Below are 24,121 nucleotides of genomic sequence, written 5' to 3' on the forward strand. Positions count from 1 at the left end.
CGTTGGATGCTCCATTGGGTGGGTCGTTGTCTCCAAAGGAGTGTGGATGGTATTCTGTTCGTGCCCATTCTACATACGTGGCCAAACCATCTGAGCCTTCGCTTCTGGATTTGGTCGGCAATGGTTGGTTGCTGTTGGCATCTGGCGCGGATGGTATCATTAGTGATGCGGTCGCGAAGAGAGATGCCCAAGATCTGCCGCAGGCATCGCATTTGGAATACCTCAAGTTTGTTCAAATCTAACTTGAGACAAATCCATGTTTCCGATCCGTAAAGAAGAATGGGCAGGATCAAAGTCCGGAAGAGTCGGATTTTAGTCTTTGTGGAAATGTTGGTCCTCTTCCACAGACACCATTTGAGCGAGGCGAACGCAGTGGCCGCCTGTCCAATTCTGCTGTGAATTTCCATGGTGGATGCAACTTTCTTCTCCTGGACCAGCGACCCAAGGTATTTAAAGTCCTGCACTTGCTCGATCTGGACGCCTTCGAGATAGATGGTGGCTTGCGACCCATCTGTTGTCAGGGCCTTTGTCTTACCAGCATTGATCTTCAAACCGTATGGCCGGGCAATGCGGGCAATGTCGTAGAGGATTTCCGTGGCTTCAGCGTCGTTACCGGCAAGGATAGCACTATCATCAGCAAACATCAGGTCAGTCACATAGTGATCCTTGTCATATTGTATGCCCTGTCTGTTTCTGAATGCTTGCCTCATAATGGCGTCGACCACGATGTTGAAAAGCAACGGGGAGGCTACATCCCCTTGGCGGACTCCAGTTTGGATGGTAAATTCCTCAGATAAATCGTTCTGGATGCGCACCTGGCTGGTTAAACCGTTGTATGCAGTTTGGAGGAGTGTGATGACTTTTCGAGGTACATGTTCAACCTCTAGTAGTTTCCATAAGGCAGGCCGGTGGACACAGTCGAAAGCAGACTTAAAGTCAATGAAAACAATGACGGTTCGCTGTCCACACCGGATCCTCTCCTCCATCAGCTGACGAATGGCAAAGATTTGATCACAGCATCCTCGCCCGGGTCTAAATCCTGCCTGTTCTTCTCGACTGGTTTGATCGCGATGTTTTTGCAGTCTTGACTGGATAATCTTCATAAAGACCTTTCCAATGATGGAAAGGAGGCTGATGCCACGGTAGTTCTTGCAGTCCCGGTTATCACCTTTCTTGTGGATCGGTACGATAATGGCTTTCCTCCATGTTAACGGAATTTGTTCAGTGCACCAGATGGTTTTGAGGAGTGAGTGTAGTCGGCGAAGCAGTACATCTCCCCCGGCTTTGATCGCTTCTGTGGTGACTTGGTCCACTCCTGGTGCCTTGCCATTCTTCAGGGATTGTATGGCTGCTTTCACTTCTTCTACTGTAGGCTCAGCATCGACCATGGACAGGCGCCTCCGTAGCCAGGTGGGAAGGAGCAGCAGTGCGTAGCACATGCTTCTTGATTAGACCGGGGTTCGAGCCCGTCACCACCAAATACGGAGGATGCGGAAAGGTCAGGGAATGACCACCGCATATCCCGGAGCAATATGGCCTTAAGTTGCTAATGCTCCTAAAAACTAAAAAAAAAAAAAAATATCGACCATGGAGACCTCAGTGGGGTCGATCGAGAGTGCTGTTGCTGGCGGTCCCTGAGGTGGGTCGTGATTATACAGAGCTTTGAAGAATTCACTCCACCGTTGCAGGCGTTCTCATGGTGATCGCACGAAGGTCCCATCAGCATTCTTGATGTTGTCACTAGTCAATTTAGTCTTTCCACTCAGACATCTGAGGGTGCGGTAGAGAGTGCGGTACTCGTTTTTGGATGCCGCCACTTCAAGATCGTCTGCCACTTGGTTCCAGTATGCTTCTCTTTCTGCTGTCATTCTTTGTTGGACTTCTCGGTTTAGCTGCCGGTACCGTTCAAAGTCGACCAACTTTGCCTGTTTCCGTTTGTCCACGAGGTCGAGGCACTCATCTGATATCCATGGTTGCGTTCGACGTCGGGCAGGTGGACATAGGGGCTTGGCACATTCCAGGATGGCATCAGAGATCTGCTTTTCTTCTTCATTTATATCCTCTGGCACGGCCAGCATCTCGAAGCGGTTGGATAGGGCGATCTGATATGCCTGTTTGTTGGCAGCATTCATTAGCTGCCTCCAGTCCAGCTTGGCTGACCGAGATGATCTTTTTGCATGCCGTAATTTGAGCTGCACCTTAGCCCGGATGAGGTAATGATCAGATCCGCAATCAGGTCCCCTCATGGCACGAACATCCATGAGTGATGAGCGAAATCTGGCATTGATCAAAATGTAGTCCAGGATTGCTGAGTCCTTGCCAGATGGATTTCGCCATGTAAGTTGATGTTTTTGAGGGTGCTGGAAATGGCTGTTTCCAATGATCAGGTTGTTAGATGCGGCAAAGGACAACAAACGTAGTCCGTTGTCATTGATCTTCCCATGGCCAAACTTGCCCATTGTTGTTTCCCAACCAGATCTGTCCACGCCAATATGGGCATTAAAGTCCCCTGCGAGGATGATCACTTCTGTCTGCGGAATTGAATCCAGCGTATGTTGGAGCTGGTTGTAGAAGTCATTCTTGGTCGGGTCCAGGCTAGTCTCAGTTGGCGCATAGGCGGAGATAATATGGGTCTTGATGGTGCCCTTGACAGTAAGGACTGCCAGGCGGTCCGATATTGGTTGGAAAGCGATCACACTACTGGTGGCCTGAGCATCGACCATAAAGCCCACTCCTGCTTCTCGTTTCTCGCCACCAGAGTAGAATAGCATAACCGCTTCGTTAGGTGCTGGTGGTTGGATGATCATCGTTCCAGACCCGGTGAGCCTTAATTCAGATAATGCTGCGATTGATATCTTGCACCTAAGTAGTTCTTGGGCAATGATTTCCTTTTGTCCAACGTGGTGCCCTGTTCGAACATTCCATTCGCCAATGTTAATTGTCCTTTTCGGCGTAGTAAGCTTATTGCTGTGGCCAGTGATCCACTTCACACCAGCACCCTGGGTCCCCAGTGCTGGCGCATCGGCTACCCCGGATGCGGTAACATTGTTATAACAGCTTGTTCTGTGGCCAGTGGTCCACTTCACACCAGTACCCTGGGTCCCCAGTGCTGGCGCATCGGCTACCCCGGATGCGGTAACATTGTTGTAAGAGCTTGTTCCGAATTTCATGCGGTTTCTTGCCTAGTTTCCCCGGTTTCCCGGTTCTGGTCATTTCGGTTAATTCCACAATATAAGAGATGCCAAATGGTGAACATAATGGGCGAACTATTGTCTATATACGCCGATATTATATAGTTAATTTCACCCATAACATATACCTTGGGTATTTAGTCTTCAAAATAGAAAGAAATGCAAAATAGAAAGCAGTATACAAATGAGGATTTGTTAGTAATATTGATTAGCATGAAACTGTCTAAATATCAGTGTGAGTTATAGCTGCCCACTCTCTGTCTCACTATCATAATTTAGTTGACAAAAGAGTTTCTGCGTATTTTTGCAAAAACCGTTTTTTTCTCCATCCTTCTCTTTTAAAAAAAAAATAAAATTACACTAAAATTAGATTTATTTTAAAAATTTTGCAAATTTCTCTATATTTTCGTTAACGAATTAGCCATCAGCTGTGTTATAATAGACACATTACAAAATAGAAACGTACAATAATAGTGTTATTAAGTTTCAAAATAAATATGACATAAAATTTCAGAAGACATATATGCAAGATTTTCAATGTATTGTAAAATCCAAAAAGATAACATATTTGCCTTGTGTCATGTATACAGCTGATCTATAAATTTCAAATTGCGGTAAACGTGACGTGACGTGACATAATCAGACATTTGCAAATAAATAAGCATAAAGACAGCATTCAGTGCATAGAAAGAAATATACAATTATTGGTGCAAATACACCATAGTTTGCCCATAAATTTAACTACATAAGTAGTGTAACAGCATCGTTTGATTTTATCTCATATTGTGGCTACCTTCACAATGAGATACCAGGTATTGCACTACTTCGAATAAATAATGCTACCTAGTAAAGGGGACTACTGTTATTTATTTTCAGTGGGCACCACCACCCAGATGCATTTCGGAGCTTGTTGGCCCACTCATTGGTAGGCAGGCAGGTACTATGGTAATGCAGATATGCCATCACGGTTGCGAAGTTAATTCCACAATATAAGAGATGCCAAATGGTGAACATAATGGGCGAACTATTGTCTATTTACGCCGATATTATATAGTTAATTTCACCCATAACATATACCTTGGGTATTTAGTCTTCAAAATAGAAAGAAATGCAAAAATAGATGTTACATTTCATGGTGACAATGTTGAATGATTATTAGCATCTTTTGTTAATAAAATATAATCTTCCTCTAAGTTGTAGTTATTATGCAGGCATGTTGTTAAGAAATATGTTTACTGATAATGAAACAGCAAACAAATATGCTTGTTTACAAAAGAAGGGGAGGGGGAAACAAGGGATGTTTTTCTTCTTCCTTCTTGAACTAACAGGCATTATTCGTGAAATTGCATGGATAGGGAAGAAGGGGTAGAAGTGGCTGTGAATAATGGATCATATTCATTTAGTACAGATGGCACTGATCAAAATGATTCCAATCTCATTCCATTGTGGTGACCTTTTGTAATTAAAAAAAAAAAAAAATCAAGTTGAAAGTGACTTCTCCAGTGCAAACAATGGAAGGTACAAATTACAGAGTATGAACTGAGGCATCTACTGAACAACCTGAAAGCATGTGGGATTCCTTCCAAAAACTTACTGGCACTCAGTGTTGGTAATGTGCCTGTTACGGTAGGCCTAAAAATTGAAGTAGCAAAAATATTAAAAGAGGAGATTGAGCACTTGGTGGGAGTGCTGAAAAGGGACGTGCCTGCCTGTGGAAGTGAATGAATTCATGGTAGACATTTACTACTATCTAGAAATAAGTGCTAAAAGGATAGATAGATGCAAACAATTTCAACTTGTGCATACACTTTAGCTGTCTGATTAAATGTGTAATTAGACCAGTAGAACAGTGACAACCTTTGATGTATCTGTTTAAATAAGAGGTTAGAAGTAGTCAGAAAAGCCATATGGGTAATTTTTTAGAGTTACCAAATTGAAAAGCACAAGTACATGAATCAGTGTCACTAGTGAGTGCCACTGATTCATATTTATATTCCTTTCATGATCCGGCACCTCCGTAGCCAGGTGGGAAGGAACAACAGTGCGTAGCACATGCTTCTTGATTAGACCCTGGTTCGAGCCTGTCACCACCAAACACGGAGGATGCGGAAAGGTCAGGGAATGACTGCTGCATATTCCCGGAGCAATATGACCTTAGTTGCTAATGCTCCTAAAAACCAAATAACCAACCAACCAACCAACCAACCTTTCATGATCCAAAAGAAGTTTTGAAAGATGACAAATTAACGAACTCCCAAGAAGAGGACTTCTGAATTGAAAATTTTGAAAGCAATCCTTAACAGGCCAACCAGACATTAACAGACTTTCCATATCCAAGTATTTAATTGTGATAACAAGAAATACAGTCCTCTGAGCAGACTCTTCTCATCACAAATAATTTCAGTTTAGTTTTCTTTTGTTAGTTCACAGAATATCATTAATATAGTCTAATTAGACATTTTTTAAATCCTGATAAGCTTTTAATTTATTATTATATTCATTGCTGTTTTTGTTATTTTTATAGTTTTTTTCATTCTGTTACACATACATTGTAACTGTGTGCTATGTAGTCCATGTTCTGTTTTAATAAAAATAAAATAAATAAAATGAAAAATAAATCCACAGACTGAAAAATGTTCGGTATATTTAAAAAATACTAGTAGTAGTAGTAATGGCAAAAATTATGCAAGAAAGCAAGCTTATATAGCATCAGCCAAAAAACTGTACTACTATACTGTTAAATAATCCTATGGCTGTATTTTAATATAAAATGTGTATCTTGCAAGTGAAGTTTAATTTTTTTGTAGTGTATACTTTAAACTTTATCAAGGGTTTTTATCAAAAAACTCCCATTTTTTGATAAAAACCCTTGCTTTTTGCACAAAACATCCTTTAGTCCAAAAAACCTACTGTTTTTCATCTGTTCATAAATACCTTTGGTTACAAAGGAACTGGATGCAAAAAATAATTTTGATATCATATATTTGGATTTGAGGAAAGTTTTTGACACTGTTGCACATGGAAGACTATTGTACAAATTGGAGCAGAATGGTAATAAGGGTAAGTTGCTAAAATGGATAAAAGGGTGGTTCAGTGGGAGAAGACAGAGGGTGGTAATTAATGGGTGCTGCTCTTCGTGGACTAATGTTATTAGTGGAGTCCCACAGGGTTCGGTGTTGGGTCCTCTGTTGTTTTGTACCATCATCATCCTGATATACCTTCATCAATATCAGTGATATTGATGAAGGTATATCAGGCTTAGTGTTGAAGTTTGCAGATGATACAAAGGTTGGCAGGGTTGTTAATGACAGTGTGCTACTGCAACAGGATCTAGATAATTTGGGCAGATGGGCTAAGAAGTGGCAACTGAAGTTTAACCTTGACAAATGCAAAGTACTGAATATGGGTAGAAGTAACCCCAGAGAAACGTAGCAACTGTGTGGTACTACACTTAAGGTGGTAGAAAATGAAAAAGACCTGGGAGTAATTGTGCAGTCAGATATGAAGTTTTCTGAGCAATGCAGACAGGCTGCCAGGGCAGGTCATGGGGTTTTGTCAATGATATATAGGAATTTTGCTAGCAGGGAAAAGGAGGTGATTGTCCGTCTGTATAAGGCAATGGTCAGTCCACGCCTTGAGTACTGCGTACAGGTGTGGAGGCCTCATTTTTGGAAGGATGTCAATTTGCTTGAGCGTGTACAGAGAGAAGGGCAACAAGATTGGTGAGGGGAATGAAGGGATCTTCTTACCAAGAGAGGCTTAAGTTCTGCAAATTGCAGTGGCTGGAGACTAGGCACCTGTGCAGTGATCTGATTGAGGTGTATAAGGCCCTGAATGGATTGAGCACACTGAATTCTGATGCGATCCTTCCACTTGTTTAGATTACGAACCTAAGGGGGCATAAATTCAAATTAAGAAAGGACAGATGTAGAATAGATGTGCGGAAATTTGCCTTTAGCCAGCGGGTGGTTAATTGCTGGAACAAACTTCCATCTGTCGTTGTGGAAGTTGATAGGTGAAATAAATTTAAGGAGGAACTGGACAGGCATTTGGAAGGAATGGTGTGATATTTTTTTTTTTTTTTTTTTTGGCTGATGCTGCATAAGCTCATACAATTGTTTTCTTGCATCACATGCCACCACCACCACCACCACTACTACTACTACCACCTTATCTCTAGATTTTTAAGTAGATAGTTGGCAGCTATGATGTATTTATAAGATACAACTATTGAACCTTGGACTGATATATATATATATATATATATATATATATATATATATCATGTATATATATGTATATATAGTACAGAAAGCTAAATCTATTTGTCCCCCCCCCCCAAAAATCCAAAGAATCACAGAAAAATAAGTACAATAATAGAGGTTCAAAAATGGTTAGATCATCATCTTACTTCCAAATGACATTAAAATATTGGGCCATGAAATTTTGTTGCAGCTTCATTATCAGCAAATGGAGTTCTGATGTGGAGCCTTAGGTGTAAAAGGCAGTACATGCAAAGTTTGAAGACAGGCCAAATGATGATTCTACAATTTTTCTTTTGAGTTTAGCATCAGTAAAGTTATATGATGTGGAAAATTGAAAACTATGGGAAATAACTGTCCATCAACTAGATTTTCTAGGCTTGTTAAATTCCAGTTTGTGAAATAAACAAGCAGTTTAATTTTAAAGGAAGCAAACATTACTAACATCTGAAATCAAAACAGCTCACTCACCTATCAATTTGTTGGGAAAATATATGGGATGGTAAAAATTGTGTTTAATGGCAAAATATGTAATGTATTATCAGACAGTGCTTCAACAGTGTGCTGCTATATTTGTAATGCAAAACCAGCAGAAATTAATAATTTCAATGCAATGTATAGTAAGAAAGTTAACAAATTCTGTACTTTTGGATTATTCTTTTCACCAAATGCTTTGAATATTTACAGCAAATATCACAATAATATACCAGGGTGGCCAGTCTTTTTCCTGTAGTGTGTAACACACTGTGTTGAAAATGCATTGCATGCCACCTAGGGTCCAGGTCCAGAAGCCACAAGAAGCAGTATCATCCCCCTCACAAATGAACACCAGGTGCCATCAAATGTTTTTGCTAACCATTTGCAATAAAAAAAGTGAAAACAATTTTAAGAACCTACCTCTATATATTTGATTGAGACAATATTACACTTATAAAAAATAAATTTAATACAGGTTAATGAATAATTATTTTCTTTCACAGACTTGATGTCATGAGAAGCTCACTAGTGCCTCTGCCTACTTACACTAAATTAAAACTAAAAACTAAAAAGCAGTAACTAAACACTAATAAATAAGATTACAGTCACATTGAAACCTGGGTCATAAATTCTAGTAATAAAAGTGGAATGTAAACTTTGTCAGTGCTTTCCAAATTTTCTTTGACACTGGCATGCTATGCATGTGCCATTGATTCAACATTCCACCAGAATTTTGTAATTATTTGACTCCTGTCCCTTTTGATCCTTATGATTAAGTTGATAGTAAACACAACAGTACAACTTCCTTTTTTTTTATGGGGCAAAATTATGTAAACAAGAGTGGAGAGGGGGGGGCTGATGTGCACCAGGCTGAAGCTAACCAAGGCTATTTGAAATTGACTAGAACACTTAATTATCTTTCATAGAGAAAGAACATATCCAGACCTCACCAACTGCCAAATATGAAGCATGTGAAGAAATAAATGTCATACATCTCTTTATCTTTTGATCAGTAAATGCATTTTAATTAATCAACTATATCAGTATATATGTTGAAAGGAAATAAGAGAGTGAAAACAATGCTGATATGCCAAAATTTGGCAATATCCTTTGGCACATGGAGCAACACATGCTTTGAAAATCTCTGCCATAAGTATTATATTTGTTTCTGATTTTTTAAACTGGTTGTATAATTTTTTATGTTATATTTTTTGCATGGGGGGGGGCAATAACAAGAGTTATGTGGGCCACAAGTGACATGCATGCCACTGGTTGGCCACTCATTTAATATATCATTTAAGAAGTAGGTTGCTATGGCTGAAGATAAGCACAAAAAGAGAGAAAGGCATAAATATAAACAGAATTCAGAGAAAAAAAACAGGTAGTAGTAGTGGCATGTGATGCAAGAAAGCAAGTGTATGAGCTAAGGCAGCATCAGCCAAAAAAAAAAAAAAAAAAAAAAATCCCACCATTCCCTCCAAATACCTGTCCAGTTCCTCTTTAAATTTATTCAACCTATCAACTTCCACAATGACAGATGAAAGTTTCTTCCAGCAATTAACCACCCGCTGGCTAAAGGCAAATTTCTGCACATATATATTCTACATCTGTCTTTGGGCACCCCCCGTAGCCAGGTGGGCAGGAGCAGCAGTGCGTAGCACACGCTTCTTGATTAGACCAGGGTTCGAGCCCATGACTACCAAATACGGAGGATGTGCAAAGGTCAGGGAATGACCACCGCATATCCCCGGAGCAATATGGCCTTAGTTGCTAATGCTCCTAAAAAAAAAAAAAAAAAACGCCTTTTCTTAATTTGAATTTATGCGCCCTTAGGTTCATAATCTGAACAAGTGGAAGGATCCCATCAGAATTCAGCGTGCTGAACCCATTCGAGGCCTTATACACCTCAATCAGATCACCATGCATGTGCCTAGTCTCCAGCCACTGCCATTTGCAAAACTTAAGCCTAACTTGGTAAGAAGATCCATTTCATTCCCCTCACCAATCTTGTTGCCCTTCTCTGTACACGCTCAAGCAAATCTACATCCTACCTAAAATGAGGCCTCCTGACCTGTATGCAGTACTCAAGGCATGGCCTGACCATTCCCTTATACAGAGATACAATCACCTCCTTTTCTCTGCTAGCAAAATTCCTATATATCATTGACAAAACCCCATGACCTGCCCTGGCAGCCTGTCTGCATTGCTCAGAAAACTTCATATCTGACTGCACAATTACTCCCAGGTCTTTTTCATTTTCTACCACCTTAAGTGTAGTACCACACAGTTGCTACTAGGGCTTGCATAAAATCGAGAAATTTCAAAACCGAGTTTAACCGAAGTTTACTCTTAAAACCGGTTTTAAAACCGATTTTCTCAGACTTAGGGAAAATAATTAAAAGCTTATAACACAGGTATTTATTTTATCTTGGGTAGATTGTACAAATCGTAATCAAATCTTTTAAACAAAATCTATCACCTCTTATAGTAAAAAAAATAAAAAAATTAAAATGCTCCAAAAAAGTAACTAGCATGAGATTATACAAAATTACAAATTGTATTCAAATCCTTTGAATAAAAACTATCTTCTTGTATAGTAAACAAAAAAAATAATAAGCCCTATAATAATAATAATAAATAAATAAAAATGTGAAAAAAAAAAACAGCTTGGGGAAATTACTTTACTATTTATTGCTCAGCTTTTTTCTGAAAATGATCCTTTAAAAAACACAGTATATTAAGCATTTTTCCTGATAGACTTGACCTTATTTTTGTGTTAAAGAGACCAGTGATCGAAAACACTCTCTCAGATTGGACACTTGTTGATTTAATGGTCAGCAGTGCTCTATAAACTTTCTCCAGCTTTTCACTTCTACTGCTAGTTGCCTCCAAAATTTTAAATTCTTTGCTGATTTCCAATTCACTCGGATATTTTGAAGGCTCTTCAGTTAATCTCTTTATTACACTATCATACTCTTGCATGAGTGTATCTCCAACATCGGAACTAGACGAGTCTTTGTTTTCTTCTAAAAGAACAGTTCGTTTATTTTCAGTTTCTTCATTCAACACTAAGACTCCTTCGGAATGTTTTGCAAATAATCTCTGATAAATCTCTACAGCATGCTTTTTCAAAACTTGCTTACTTGGAAAATCAAAAGTTCTTAAACCTGAATCTTCTTTCCTAAACTTTTTGGGGTTGTGTAGATAGCTCAGCAAAGCCACAGTTTGGCAATTTCGTCTTGCATTGTAACGCTGCAAAAGCCTTTGGTGAAACTTTAAAGCAAATGGGTTTTCTGCTGTATCAAGCTTAGCAAGCAGAAATTCTATTGAAGACTGCTTTAAGTAAGTCTGTATCTTCTGAGGTTATAGCCTTCAGAATCATTTCAACTGGTCGCAAAGTTTCACATAGCAATTCAAGGTTTTCCAGTCATCGTCAGACACAGCTTCAGTTGATAGTACTGCACATAGAGCATTTTTAATGCAATTTTTCAATTTCAAAAATCTCTCAATCATATAGAATGTGCGATCCCATCTAGTCTTGCAATCTAATATAAGTTTATATTCTTTCCCATTAAATTTTGCTTTAACAAAATTTTATGTCATTTTTGGTAGGTGATTTTCGAAAAAGCTTGCAAATTTTTTTGACTTTGTTAATAGTTTGTGCAATATTGGCCATTGGATTGAAGAAATAAATGAGCTCATCGGTAAAGTCGGTTTGATAAAGCATGCCTTGCTGTCTTTCTTCAACTTCTTCATCATCACTACTTTCTTTATTATTTTTGTGGGGTTGGGGTTGTTTTATTATATTTTTTCTTTGTCTTTATTTACTTATTTTATTTATTATTATTTATATATTTACTATACCCCACTTTGCATCTGACTTGTTATCTCACAGAAGAATTCCGGTTCTGAGGGAGTTTCTATATTAGTGCACTCCTCCTTTGGGTTTTGCTGTGTATTCAGAAATGACCAAACTCCATTTTCATTAAGTTAAATACAATTAGTTTATTATACATATTCACAAATTTAAAAAATCTAGCAAATCATACACATTATTCACTTGATATAAATACATAGCATGGATTACATTCCTGGTCATTAGGTTCTCCTATCCATCATCTTCTTCTTACTATTGGGTCACTAACACTCTCCTACGATCAGTTTAACTTAACTCTTTTGACATTTTATTTATTATTCATACTTATCTAGCACAATCCTACATTCTTCTTCATGGTTAATACATTTCTTCTTCCGGAATTAAATGTCCACTTTACAAATTATTCTAGGCTAGTCTCACCCTAACACAACCAAATTACCTGTTAATGAAATATACATTGGTTTATTGATTCTGTCAAGTAAATTTCAGCATTTAGCGACTAAGTGCACCACTTCTCTACTTCAGTAACATTATATAAGTTAACATACAACTCTGACAGCTCTATTGATTAACCCTTCCAAAAGATTTTTATTCTACATTCATTAAAGTTAGGCAGATGAAACGTAACTAGGAACTACCTTCTTATTAAACAATCCTTATGACATTTCTGCACTTATCTATAGAATAAGTATTGAATCAACTATACGCATCCCAAAAGAATTCCCTTTAACTGTTATCTATCTTTAGCTACAGTCTTTTGTACTACCTAATGGTACAAATGCCGTTCAGCACTTACTTCTGGTGAGCTGAATTCCTCAGCTAATACTAGGATTGGTCTTTGACTTTCTGTTCTGCATCGGGGTCCACCATCAGTCTGAGATCGCTTTTCTTCAGCTTCAGAACTGCTAACATCTGCCAGGGATAGTATTTGCTTCGCCAATCATTCCTGGTGTCATATCCTTCTATCAGATCTTAGTCAACTCACAATAACTGGTTCTACTGGTGGATCACTTGCGGGGACTGTTTCCCGAGCCTACCTCTCCGGAAAAAAAACTTTCATCGCCTCCTTCTAAAGTATACCTCTCCGAAAAAACTTTCATCACTCCTCCGAAAAAATTTTTTTCACCCTCCGAAAAAACTTTATCGCCCTCTTTTTCGCGTGCTCTTCCCTTTTTATTTCCCAAAATTTCGTAACGTCCCTCCTTTCCTGAACCAATAATTTCTATCGGACCTTCATCATCTCCATTCTCATTTGCCTCGACCCATGACAGGAAGGTCGAGCTCCTTCCGGTGTAGAAAGGAGACTTCCAGTTTCCAGAAATTTCTCGAACTTTCTAGTAAGATGACCGGAAATTCCATCAGCTCAGAATCCTTCTAGAACCATCCAGAAAACACCTACATCCATTTACTTGGTTCGTCTTGCCTTATTATGAAATGGCCACGCCTGCTCTGTTAGTGGTAAACCAGGCCGCTCCACGCTGGTACCCCTATTGTAATCTCCGGAGCACTCCATCCCTTGCCATACTATCAATTGACCCCCCACTGTTACGTCTCGATATCTTCCCTTGCTGCTTCAGGTAGTGGGCGCTGATCGTATATCTCTTTCTATTGTTTATTTTCACGGTATATTTACAGTGAAAGGTATATTTACACGGTATATTTATAGCTTCCACTTAATTTAATTCCATTAAGGTGAGACCCACTATCTTAAATATTTGTGACTTTAAGTGTTTTCTTGTAAGGTTTACAATATCACTCTATCTAGCGTTCTTTCTTTAATTATATTGATATTTAATTTAACTTGTAAGACTTTGTGTCTTACATTTTCATTGTCTTTGGGAGACTCAGAGACTGTGGCACCATAATTGATTGCTTTTTCATAAAGTACATCTATAACTGACAGATGTATACAATGGGCTATACATTGTTGATGATTAGGTGTAATTTGCTTGCCAAACTTAATCATCATTGCTGCTCCATCGGTGGTGCAGGCAAAAATATCCTCATCCAAGTTCAGACCAAATTCCTTCAAGTGTCCATTCACAATTTGCTCAGTTCTTCTGCTATCAAGTGAACCATTAATCTCAATAAGACCTAACGACTAATGATTGTCTTTTGAATGCACATTTATATTCATATACTTTTTATTTTGTATAGACGTATATTCGTCTAGAGTCATTGAATAATGTGCGCCCAAAACCAATGAATTTTTGAAATGCTGAATGAGTTCTTCTTTCTTAGTTTTTTAATAATTCAGAACCATATTTTTAATTTCATTCACTGAGGCTGGTGGTAATTTATCATATTTATTTCTCTGAAAGTGAAGGCTTAATTGTATAAACTCACTCTTGGCAATTGAATTAAAAGAAAATCCATCTAAAGCAGCTAATTTTGAAATCTCTTCTTCCATAGATTTTTTAACGATAAAGTTTTCTAATATTCTTACCATTTTTACGGGAGGTTCACTGTTATCTTGTTTAATGTTAATCTGATGCATTTTCTTTAAATGCAACATCAAAGATGATGTAGATCCTCCAGAGGACTTCATTATCTTCTGACATTTCGAACATTGTGCTTCATCTTTGCTTTTTTGAGCAAAATAATTCCATACATTTGATTTCATCTTAGACATATTGTTTTTACCCCAATTAAATCTATTGTATTTTCAAAATTACATAAAAGCTAAATTTGGTGAAGCTGCTTTTTTGGAGAACATTTGATCGCAAATTTAATAGGAATAAAAATTAGCAAAAAACTTTCTATGATTGAAATTTTATGCAGTATTCAGCGAATCTGTTTCTAGTGGGTAACCATCAATAAGGCACGTTCCATAACTTGCCTGCCAAACAAGATAGATGGAACGGAGAAATGTTGAGCATTTTCTTTTACGTTATTGCTCCAATCACTCAGTCGTAAATGAGTACATCTGCATCGTGCCATGATACAGGTGGGAAGATAAAAGTTACCCCTCCTAGATTTAGGCCACTTGCCTATGAGATTCGTACCTAAACATAAAAAAAAAAATAAAAAACATGTTTAAAACATAAAGCAGTTGAACGATCCAGACAAACGAACAAACAAAATAAAATGTGCGAAACAAAAAACTATATTCAAGGACTAACTAAGAAAATATTAGAAATCCGGTTTTAGAAGCTCGGTTTCGGTTTAAACAACTCAATATGAAAACCGATTTAACCGGTTTTATAAAACCAGTTTGCAAGCCCTAGTTGGTATGTTTCTCTGGGGTTACTTCTACCCATATTCAGTACTTTGCATTTGTCAAGGTTAAACTTCATTAGCCACTTCTTAGCCCATCTGCCCAAATTATCTAGATCTTGTTGCAGTAGCACACTGCCATTACTGTCATTAACAACCCTGCCAACCTTTGTATCATCTGCAAACTTCGACACTAAGCCGTCAAAGCCGTGCTATACCTTCATCAATATTATTGATAAATATACAAAACAACAGTGGCCCCAACACCGAACCCTGTGGGACTCCACTAATAACATTAGTCCACGAAGAGCAGTACCCATTGATTACCACCCTCTGTCTTCTCCCACTTAACCATCCTTTTATCCATTGTAGCAATTTACTCTTAATACCATTCTGCTCCAATTTGTACAATAGTCTTCCATGGGCAACAGTGTCAAAAGCTTTCCTGAAATCCAAATATATGATATCAAAATTATTTTTTGCATCCAGTTCCTTTGTAACCACATCATAATAACCAATCAAATTTGTCAGACAAGACTTTCCCTTAACAAACCCATGCTGTTTCTGAATTATTGCTGCAGTCTTGTCTAGATGATCCTGCAATGCATCTTTAACCAGTGACTCCATTATTTTACCCGGAACAGAAGTTAAACTAACTGGTCTGTAATTACTCGTGTCACCCTTTGATTCCCCCTTGTGAATTGGGGATACATTTGTACATCTCCAGTCCGTGGGAACCTCCCCTGAGTCCAAGGATGCTCTCATAATTATGCCTAAGGGTTTGCTTAGTTGCTTTGCCGCCTCCTTTAATATAACTGGATAGATCCCATCCACCCTAGGTGCTTTTCTTATGTTTAACTTCAACAATTTCTCCTCCACTTTGCTCTCAGTTATTACAAAATCATTAAAGTACCCTGCTACAATTTGATAACCTTCTGCCATTTTCAAACCTTAATAATTCCTCATGTGTGAATGTAGATGCAAAATACTCATTCAGTTTGTTTGCTATCTGAGCAGGATCATCAACAGTCGAACCATCAATGTTAAGTGGACCAATCAGATTCATCCCCTTCCTTTTAGAGTTTATATAAGTAAAGAAATCCTTGCTGTTTTTCTTAGCATCTTTTGCCAAAGATTTCTCGTAATCTGCCTTCGCCTGCCTAACCTCCTTTGTGACCTGATTACAGACTAGCTTATATCTGCCATAGGATTCTGAGTCACTTGATAATTTATATGCATCCCATGCAGTTTTCTTCTTTATCATGAGTCTCATTAGTTCATTTGATAACCATTTAGGCCTAAACCTTGAAGGTTAATGGTTGAAGCTGTAAAACAAGTAACAGGAACTACAAATGGTGGAAACATGACAAGAACATTCTGTGATAATCTTCATCTATCATCAGAAATAATTGGATTGGACAAACGCGTCATCAGAAAATTCACAGTAATTTTGCAAGCCAAAGCCTCTGGAGTGAAGATAAATATTAAAAACTTTGCACAGTATAATATAAATATTTCAGAAGAATTTGTAGCATTGTACGATTGGTATTCTACAATTCATAAGCTTCTGGTACATGGAAAAGACATAATGAAAACATTATTGTCCCAGTTGCCAACTTTCTGAGGAGGCACAGGAAGCAATCAATAAAAACTTTAAAAGATATAGAGAATTAAATTCCAGAAATTGTTTTAGGAGACCTACAAATGAGAATATAATACAAAATTTATTAATAGCTTCCAATCGATTTATTTCAAATTTGAGGTATCTGAAAGAAAAGAGCCACGAGTAAAAGTTACTCATAATTTTTGATCTTCTGTATTATACCACAGAAACTGTAAACAGAGAATCAGAGGAAGAAATTGAAGAAGGCAAGGTTGAAGAAGGCTAATAACTAATGATTAACTTTGGACAAAAATAGGTGGCATATTTAGATCAGTTGGAGCCCTGAAGTTCTGTGGGATTTTGGGTCCCCTGTTGCTACAGAATTTTATGTATTCAAAATGTTTTTAAAATTTAAAAGTTAAATTACAATTGCAAGAAAGTCATTTTGAAATTCATTTAGGGACTTTACTAAGATGTGTCAAGGTGTGATAAATTGGCATTTTAATGAAATTATAATTATTGGAAATAATAGATGTTATGATATAAGTTAATTTATTTTTACTATAGTGATATGTTAATAAAATTTTGAAAAAATTTCAACCTGACCACACACAGGGAATTGAATAAATTGGGTATTGGGTATTGCCTATTTGGAAGCCACTTTTTTCAGAGAAAAATCTGCTTGTAGTGATGCCAAAAATGTGATTGTAACCTGGAACGATGGAAGAAAATCATATGGTCAGACTAGTCATGATACATTTTGTTTTGCACTGATGGTAGGCAGAGGGTGTGATGAGAACCTCACAAAGTATTGGACCCTGTCTGCCTTGTTAAAACAACCCAGTCATCTGTAGGTGGTTTCGTGGTATGGGGAATATTTTGTTGGCATGGACTTTGTTGGTTGATACTGGTGGAAGGTTGAATGCCATCCAGTGAATACCTGAATTTCGTATCAGATTTACTGCACCTTGCTGTTACACTTTTATCCCAAAGGCGATGGCCACTTTATGGGTGACAATGCAACATCATACTAGAATCATGCAAGAATGGTTTGGAGAACATGACATGGACTTTCACCACCTTCCCTGGTTTCCACACTCACCTGATCTGAATCCTATTGAGAATGAGTGGGATACTGGAGAGAACTATTTGGCAATGAAGTCTTCTTCCTTAACCCTTTTTGCAGCCAATGATAGGAAGAATGGTTACAATTAGACCAAAACACACTAAAACACCTTATAGAATTCATGCTGCAAAGCACACTTGTGGTTATTCAAAACAAAGATGCCAATTCAATACTGAATAAAGGTCAGTTTGTGTATAATCTAATTCAGAATATGTACTACAGTACTGAATAAGCAAAAGAAGGTTGTATATTTTATTAAGATTAATTTATAAATTGTTTGTACAGTAATTACTACATTCAGTAGCACATATGTATGGTATCTATGTATATGTGTACCTACATATACACTGCCCCTTGACCACCAAATACGGAGGATGCGGAAAGGTCGGGGAATGATCACCGCATATCCTCCAGAGCAATATGGCATTAGTTGATAATGGTCCTAAAAACCAAATAACAACAACAACAACATATACACCGGTGTTCAAAGAAAGTGCATCACCCCTTAAAATTGTAATTGTCATCTGAATAACGTAAGTATATGGCAATATTTCTTGCAGATTGCATCAGATAAGATTGACACGCATAGGTGATGCGTGTCAATCTTATCTGATGCAAGTAACAGCTGATGACATAATATTGCATCAGCTGTTACTTTCAGCTATATAAGCATGCTCTGCAAGAGTTGCAGTCATTCCTTGCTTTTGTAGCCGACCGGGCTAGCCGAGTGGGTAAAGTACCTGCCCGGCAACCCAAAGGTCGCGGGTTCGATTCCCGCCTCGGGCTTGGATCAAAGTACTGCAAAAACCTTGGGAGGTGCAATATGGCCACAGAAGCCGATGCGCCAACAACTACCAAATCAAAAAAAAAAAAAAAAAAAAACCTTGCTTTTGTAAGGATGGCAAGTATATACAGTAGTACAGTAAATACTACATACAGTAGCACATATGTATGGTATCTGTGTATCTACCTATACTGTATATCAAGGCTTAACCATAGACAGGGAAATTTGTTTCAGGGCTTAAAATAATCTGGCAAAATGCATTGTTTGAACCATATATATGAGGGCGGTTCAATAAAGAATCGCCCTCACCTACTTTCACATATCGTAGAGTCGTGATATTTTGTGTGTAGCATTATACATATCTGTACTAAAGGTCTAAAATTTCAGTCCTCTGTCTTAATTTGTTTTTCTCTTAACTGAACGTGTGACGAAGTAGCATCATGGACAAAGTTGAAGCCAGAGCTGTAATCCGGTATCTGTTCTTGAAGGGAAAATCTCCTAAAGAAATCCACGAGGAGATGACTGCTGTATATAAGGATGAAGCCCCCATCCTATGGCATTGTGAAGCACTGGCATAGACAGTTTAGGTGTGGTTGAACATTGGTAGAATCTCAGCCCATTCCAGGTTGTCCCCATTCAGCCATTGATGGCAGCATAATCAGAAAAGTGGAGTCGTTAACCCTGGAAGATTGCCGGATATCTGTGCTTGAATTGTCCCAGGAGGTGAAGGTTAGTGTGGGCTCTGTTGAAATAGTCCTCCATGACCAACTCCATTTACGGAAATTGAGTGCAAGATGGATTCCCTGATTATTGACTGGCTTCCAGAAGGCTGATCGACAACAGAAATCACAAGAGTTGTTAGCCCTGTGCCAAAAAAAGTGAGGAAGACTTTTTCTCTCATCTAATCACTCAGGATGAAAGTTGGATATACCATTTCGACTCCGAAAGTAAAAATCAGTCCATGGAATGGCAACATCATGCCCCCCCCAAGAAGGCAGGGTCCAAGCATCAGCAGGAAAGGTCTTGCTAACAGTGTTTTGGGATGGGAAAGGCGTAATAATGACTGATTACCTGCTGAAAGGTAGAACAATTACAGGTGCTATTATGCCAACTTACTCACAAAATTACAGAGAAAATCAAAACATGTAGGCATGGCATGCTGTCCAAAGGTGTGAGAATGCTTCAAGACAATGCTCCAGTTCACACTTCTGAAATTGCAACAACACAAGCGGCCACTTGTGGATATGAAATACTGCCTCATCCAGCCTACTCACCCAATCATTGGACTTCTTCTTGTTTCCTTTCGTCAAATCATTTCTTCAGGTGACCCACTTCCCTGACGATGAGACACTCATTTCTGCAACAAAGTAATGGTTCAAAGACCAACCTCACCACTTCTACAAAAATGGTATCCATGGCCTCATCCATCGATGGGGAAAATGTGTAAATCTGCATGGTGGCTATGTAGAGAAGGACTAAAACCTGTGCCAAGAATCAACAGGCTAGCACCTCTGCAGCTAGGTCAGGGCGATTCTTTATTGAACCACCCTCGTAGCTTTTTTTTTTTTTTTACTATTTTCATATTTTGTTTTTAACACTATTTAACTTATTTGTGCACTAATATGAAAATATTAGTGCAGCTTTCTGAAACTCACACTTGCATAGCAACACAGTAAAGGTCATGCAAAAAGAGGATATGACTGAACAATTGTTGTTAACACTGAAGCTCACATTTGCATATCAATTTTCCATGACTGGATTGAACATTTTACACAAACAAGCTGTAAATCATTATGTGGCACAGTTCTCACGAACACTGAAGTGAAGCACACAATTTAAATTGTAATTAGAGTTTTCAAGGGAAAACATAAAGTCTCTCCTGTTAAACCATGTTCAAATGATTTGCATCATAAAATCATTTTTAAGTTCTAAAGTTGAATTTTTAGGTTTTGTTTAATTTCAGTGTTATTCAGTGTGTATCTGTTTTATTTAATGGTTTCCAAAAGGAGGATTAACCTTTAAAGAATAGACAGAAGTTGTTGAATTAGAAAAGAAGGAAAAATTAAATAATATTGCAATCAATAAACCTGTGTTTTAGTGTGAGTAAAACACAAATTAGTGATCTAATGTGAAATTAGGATACAACTTATAGTGTGGGTTTTAAATGGAAACGAAGTTTGTAAGGTGAGAAAAAAAACAGACAATTGCTTTTGATGCCATTGTGTTTGACTGGTTATGCTCTTTTCAATTAGAAAACATCCTGGTAAGAAGACATTGTGAAGAAGACATTGTGATGAAATGGGACTATTTTTCAAAGCTCTCCCAGATAAAACAATATTTGAAGAATGAAAAATGTAGTACTGTCAAAATCTGAAAAGAAATGCTGACTGTTGTGTTCTGCATGAAATTGACTGACTGTAATCAGATTGTTGTGTTCTGCAGAGCATAACGGTCACACTGTTATGCTCTGCATGAAATTCTCCTAAGAAAATTTGAAACACCACTGTTGGTAATTAAGTCCAATAAATCTTGATGTTTCAAAAGAGTAACTCTTTTGAAACATCTGACTCTTTTGATATTAAGTTGGCACTATTAAAAAATGATGTAAATGTATCTAATGTGATAAGTGCTCTACAAATGCATTTTGAAAAAGAAGCCTTCAATTCCAAATGAAAAACTTAAAATAAGATTATGCTACTGCTGCTTTTTTTTTTTTTTTTTTCAATATGCATTTAACTTGGAGTGTCTTACAATATAAAAAAGTGTAGTACAATATTAATTATTCATAGTGTACATAATATATTATATACTGTACCAAATTTTTATTTTGATATTATATGAAAATAGTTCAATAATAAGCTGAATATATACTCAGCATTACTTTATATAGTATGCATAATAAATTGGTGATAAGAACAGTTAATCACTATTATGAATTTTTCTCATACCTGACAATCTCTTTATAGCAGACACTTCTATATAAGGGACAAAGTATGTCATCCCATTACTGTCTGCTATTTGGAGGTTTAACTGTACATACATATTCCTTATATCCTACACATGAAAAGTGTGTGTGTGCACACACACGCGCACTCCAGAAAGGGTAGATATTTCCACATGCTGTCCTTGAATAGTACTGAAATTTCAAAATGATTGGCCACTTAATTTTTGGATAATAAATGGTTCTGAACCAGTAGGGTTCTGTTTGACAAAAAAAAAAATCTTTAAGTTAATTTATAGTGTGTATTCTTGATCATTATTAGATAGACATGCAGGCTTTATTATTCTATATATATATATATATATTTCCCCCCTCCCCTTTCTTCTAGTTTGAAGGCTCAAGTTCCTCAGTTTATCCTCTTTACACGGCAGACCTCTCAAATAGTGGAAGGAATACATTAACTGGGGTTCCTCTGCAACTGAAAAACATGAATGGATCTGAAACTCTGACAGCAAGATTTGAAGTGTTGGTATGTTTCTTTATTTAATGAAACAATAATAAATTAATAATTTTTGCGTTGGAAATCGCAAATGGAACCAAATAGTTGTGCAACTAGTCACAATAATGCTTTTGAAAATGTATTTAGAATTTGTAAGAGAGGATCTTCACTAAAGAGGAGTCAACTTAAAATATGTCTAGTTTCAACAGGTGGGTGAATAGAAAATTTTATGGCACATACTAAAAGACTTTCCTCTCCATGGATACTAAAAGAAATGTTTCCAAATCACATTCTCATTTTGGTAACATAAATTATCTGCCGCTATCAGCAGACTTGTCTGTTTGCAATTTCTTTTTATGGGATTTCTTAAAATCCAAAGTGAATGTAAACCATCCATGTACACTTTGATACCACCAGAAACATTACACAGAGTAAGGTATAATGTAAGAATAAGAGTAGAGGATGTATAATGTAAGAGTAAGAGTAGCACATTGGCAGTAGTGGCAGCCATTAAATGCTTCGATACATATATTAAACTGTAATAACAGTAAATGTTATTTTTAATTTTGCATAGTTATCATTACTATTTTTGAAATAGGTAGGCGTTTTTTCCCAGTCCTGTATAACAAGTGTCATTTTGCACATGTTTCTTTTAGTTTTAAATTAATATATTAAATTTACTGGATGAAATGGGTTGAACATTTTAAATGGTAAATACTATACTTTAAAATAAAAACATTAAACAGCAATGCTTCATATATTTAAAAAATAAAATTTCAAACTTTTCTATTTCTTATAACAGTGCCATTCTTCCAAATGAGGCCTGCTTACAGGGAATCTAATTTACAGTAATGTGCATAAATATAAAATAAGGAATAACTCTGTCACATCATTAGAGGCTATATAATGTAATGGCTACTTTAGCTGAGTGGTCTTATGCATGGGTACAAAAAATATATATAAATAAATTTAAAAAACTTTTTTAAAAAAATGTGTTTTTTTCCTAACTGGTACAGCTTAAGTTATATGATTAAGGTACTCCTGAAAATCATTGCACAAGCAAAAACAAACATCTCAGAAATTATTTTCAACAGAAAATAGTGTATCCCATCTGGATTACATTCTGGACCTTCCTCTTCAGTTATGCATCACTTTGGGTTATAAACAACAAGTGAATTTTACAATACTGCGGTATAACTTTCTAGAACACTAACTGGTCAGTAGCAAACTATTCGTCAATGAATAATAAATAAATAAACTGATAGAAATGAATGATACACATTCCTTTGTTTACTAAAATTTATAAGGCCCACCAAACACACTCAAAAAAGGTAGTAAACTCAAATTTGTGATTAGTACATTTCTATCAGTTAAGGCACACATGCACGCACCTGAAGCCTATGGAAATGTGTGCAATGAAAGTGATACCAAAGTGGAGGAAACACTATTGACCACAAGTGGGAAAATATCAGTCCTGCCTCACTCACAATACTCACTCATGCCATGAACCCTTCAACAAGAGTGTCCACACGTGTCTTTGGATATTTGCTTCTATATCTTTATGCATGTAGGGCTGGCTGCTATGAAAGTTTGCAACCCCTCTAACTGAATATATTGAAACTAATAAATATGGCAGCCTCTCAGAGGAAAATATTCAGTTTTGTGGGTGTCTCATATGAGTTATTGTTTTATTGATATACTTTTCATTGCATAAATGAGGGCAAACAGAAAAAAACAACATCTGAAGTAATTACTCTCAAATAGATACTGTTGTTTATAAGAATTTAATTGTCTAGTTGTGAGGGAGTATACTTCAGAAGGGAATACAATAGCTCAGTGGCCCACACTTTGGAAAGCAGGCAGTAGCTATTTCTGCTCTGTGAGATATGGAGTTTGTTTCTGCTGGTGTGGATTGCAACATTCATGTTTTGCCATAAACTGAAATTTTCTCTCCCACTTGGGAGACACGATCACACCCACACTGTATCCAAAAGCTGCCCATATAACCAGGTGTGGTATATTGAAGTTGCTCTGTATCTTCATCAGGGAGGGATTACCCTGATTTCTGTTTTCTCTAGATTTAGCACTTTTACAAATGTTGCTTCAACAGATTTTTCTCTTTTGTTCTCAGTATAACAATTTTTT

At 37.2% G+C, this 24,121-nt stretch overlaps 1 protein-coding gene across 1 annotated transcript in view; it reads left to right on the forward strand.

Annotated features, from left to right (window-relative positions):
* The window catches only part of LOC150075318 (structural maintenance of chromosomes flexible hinge domain-containing protein 1-like), a 736,477-nt gene that overhangs the window by 298,719 nt on the left and 413,637 nt on the right, over nucleotides 1-24,121 (forward strand). Inside the window, exon 25 of the mRNA XM_090388445.1 lies at nucleotides 21,866-22,006. Within this exon, the coding sequence (XP_090244571.1) occupies nucleotides 21,866-22,006 (141 nt within the window). The remainder of the gene's footprint in view (nucleotides 1-21,865; nucleotides 22,007-24,121) is intronic.

This window comes from Mastigoproctus giganteus, chromosome 14 (assembly GCF_048544385.1).
Source record: "Mastigoproctus giganteus isolate SK-2022 chromosome 14, ASM4854438v1, whole genome shotgun sequence".
NCBI classification, from domain to species: domain Eukaryota; kingdom Metazoa; phylum Arthropoda; class Arachnida; order Uropygi; family Thelyphonidae; genus Mastigoproctus; species Mastigoproctus giganteus.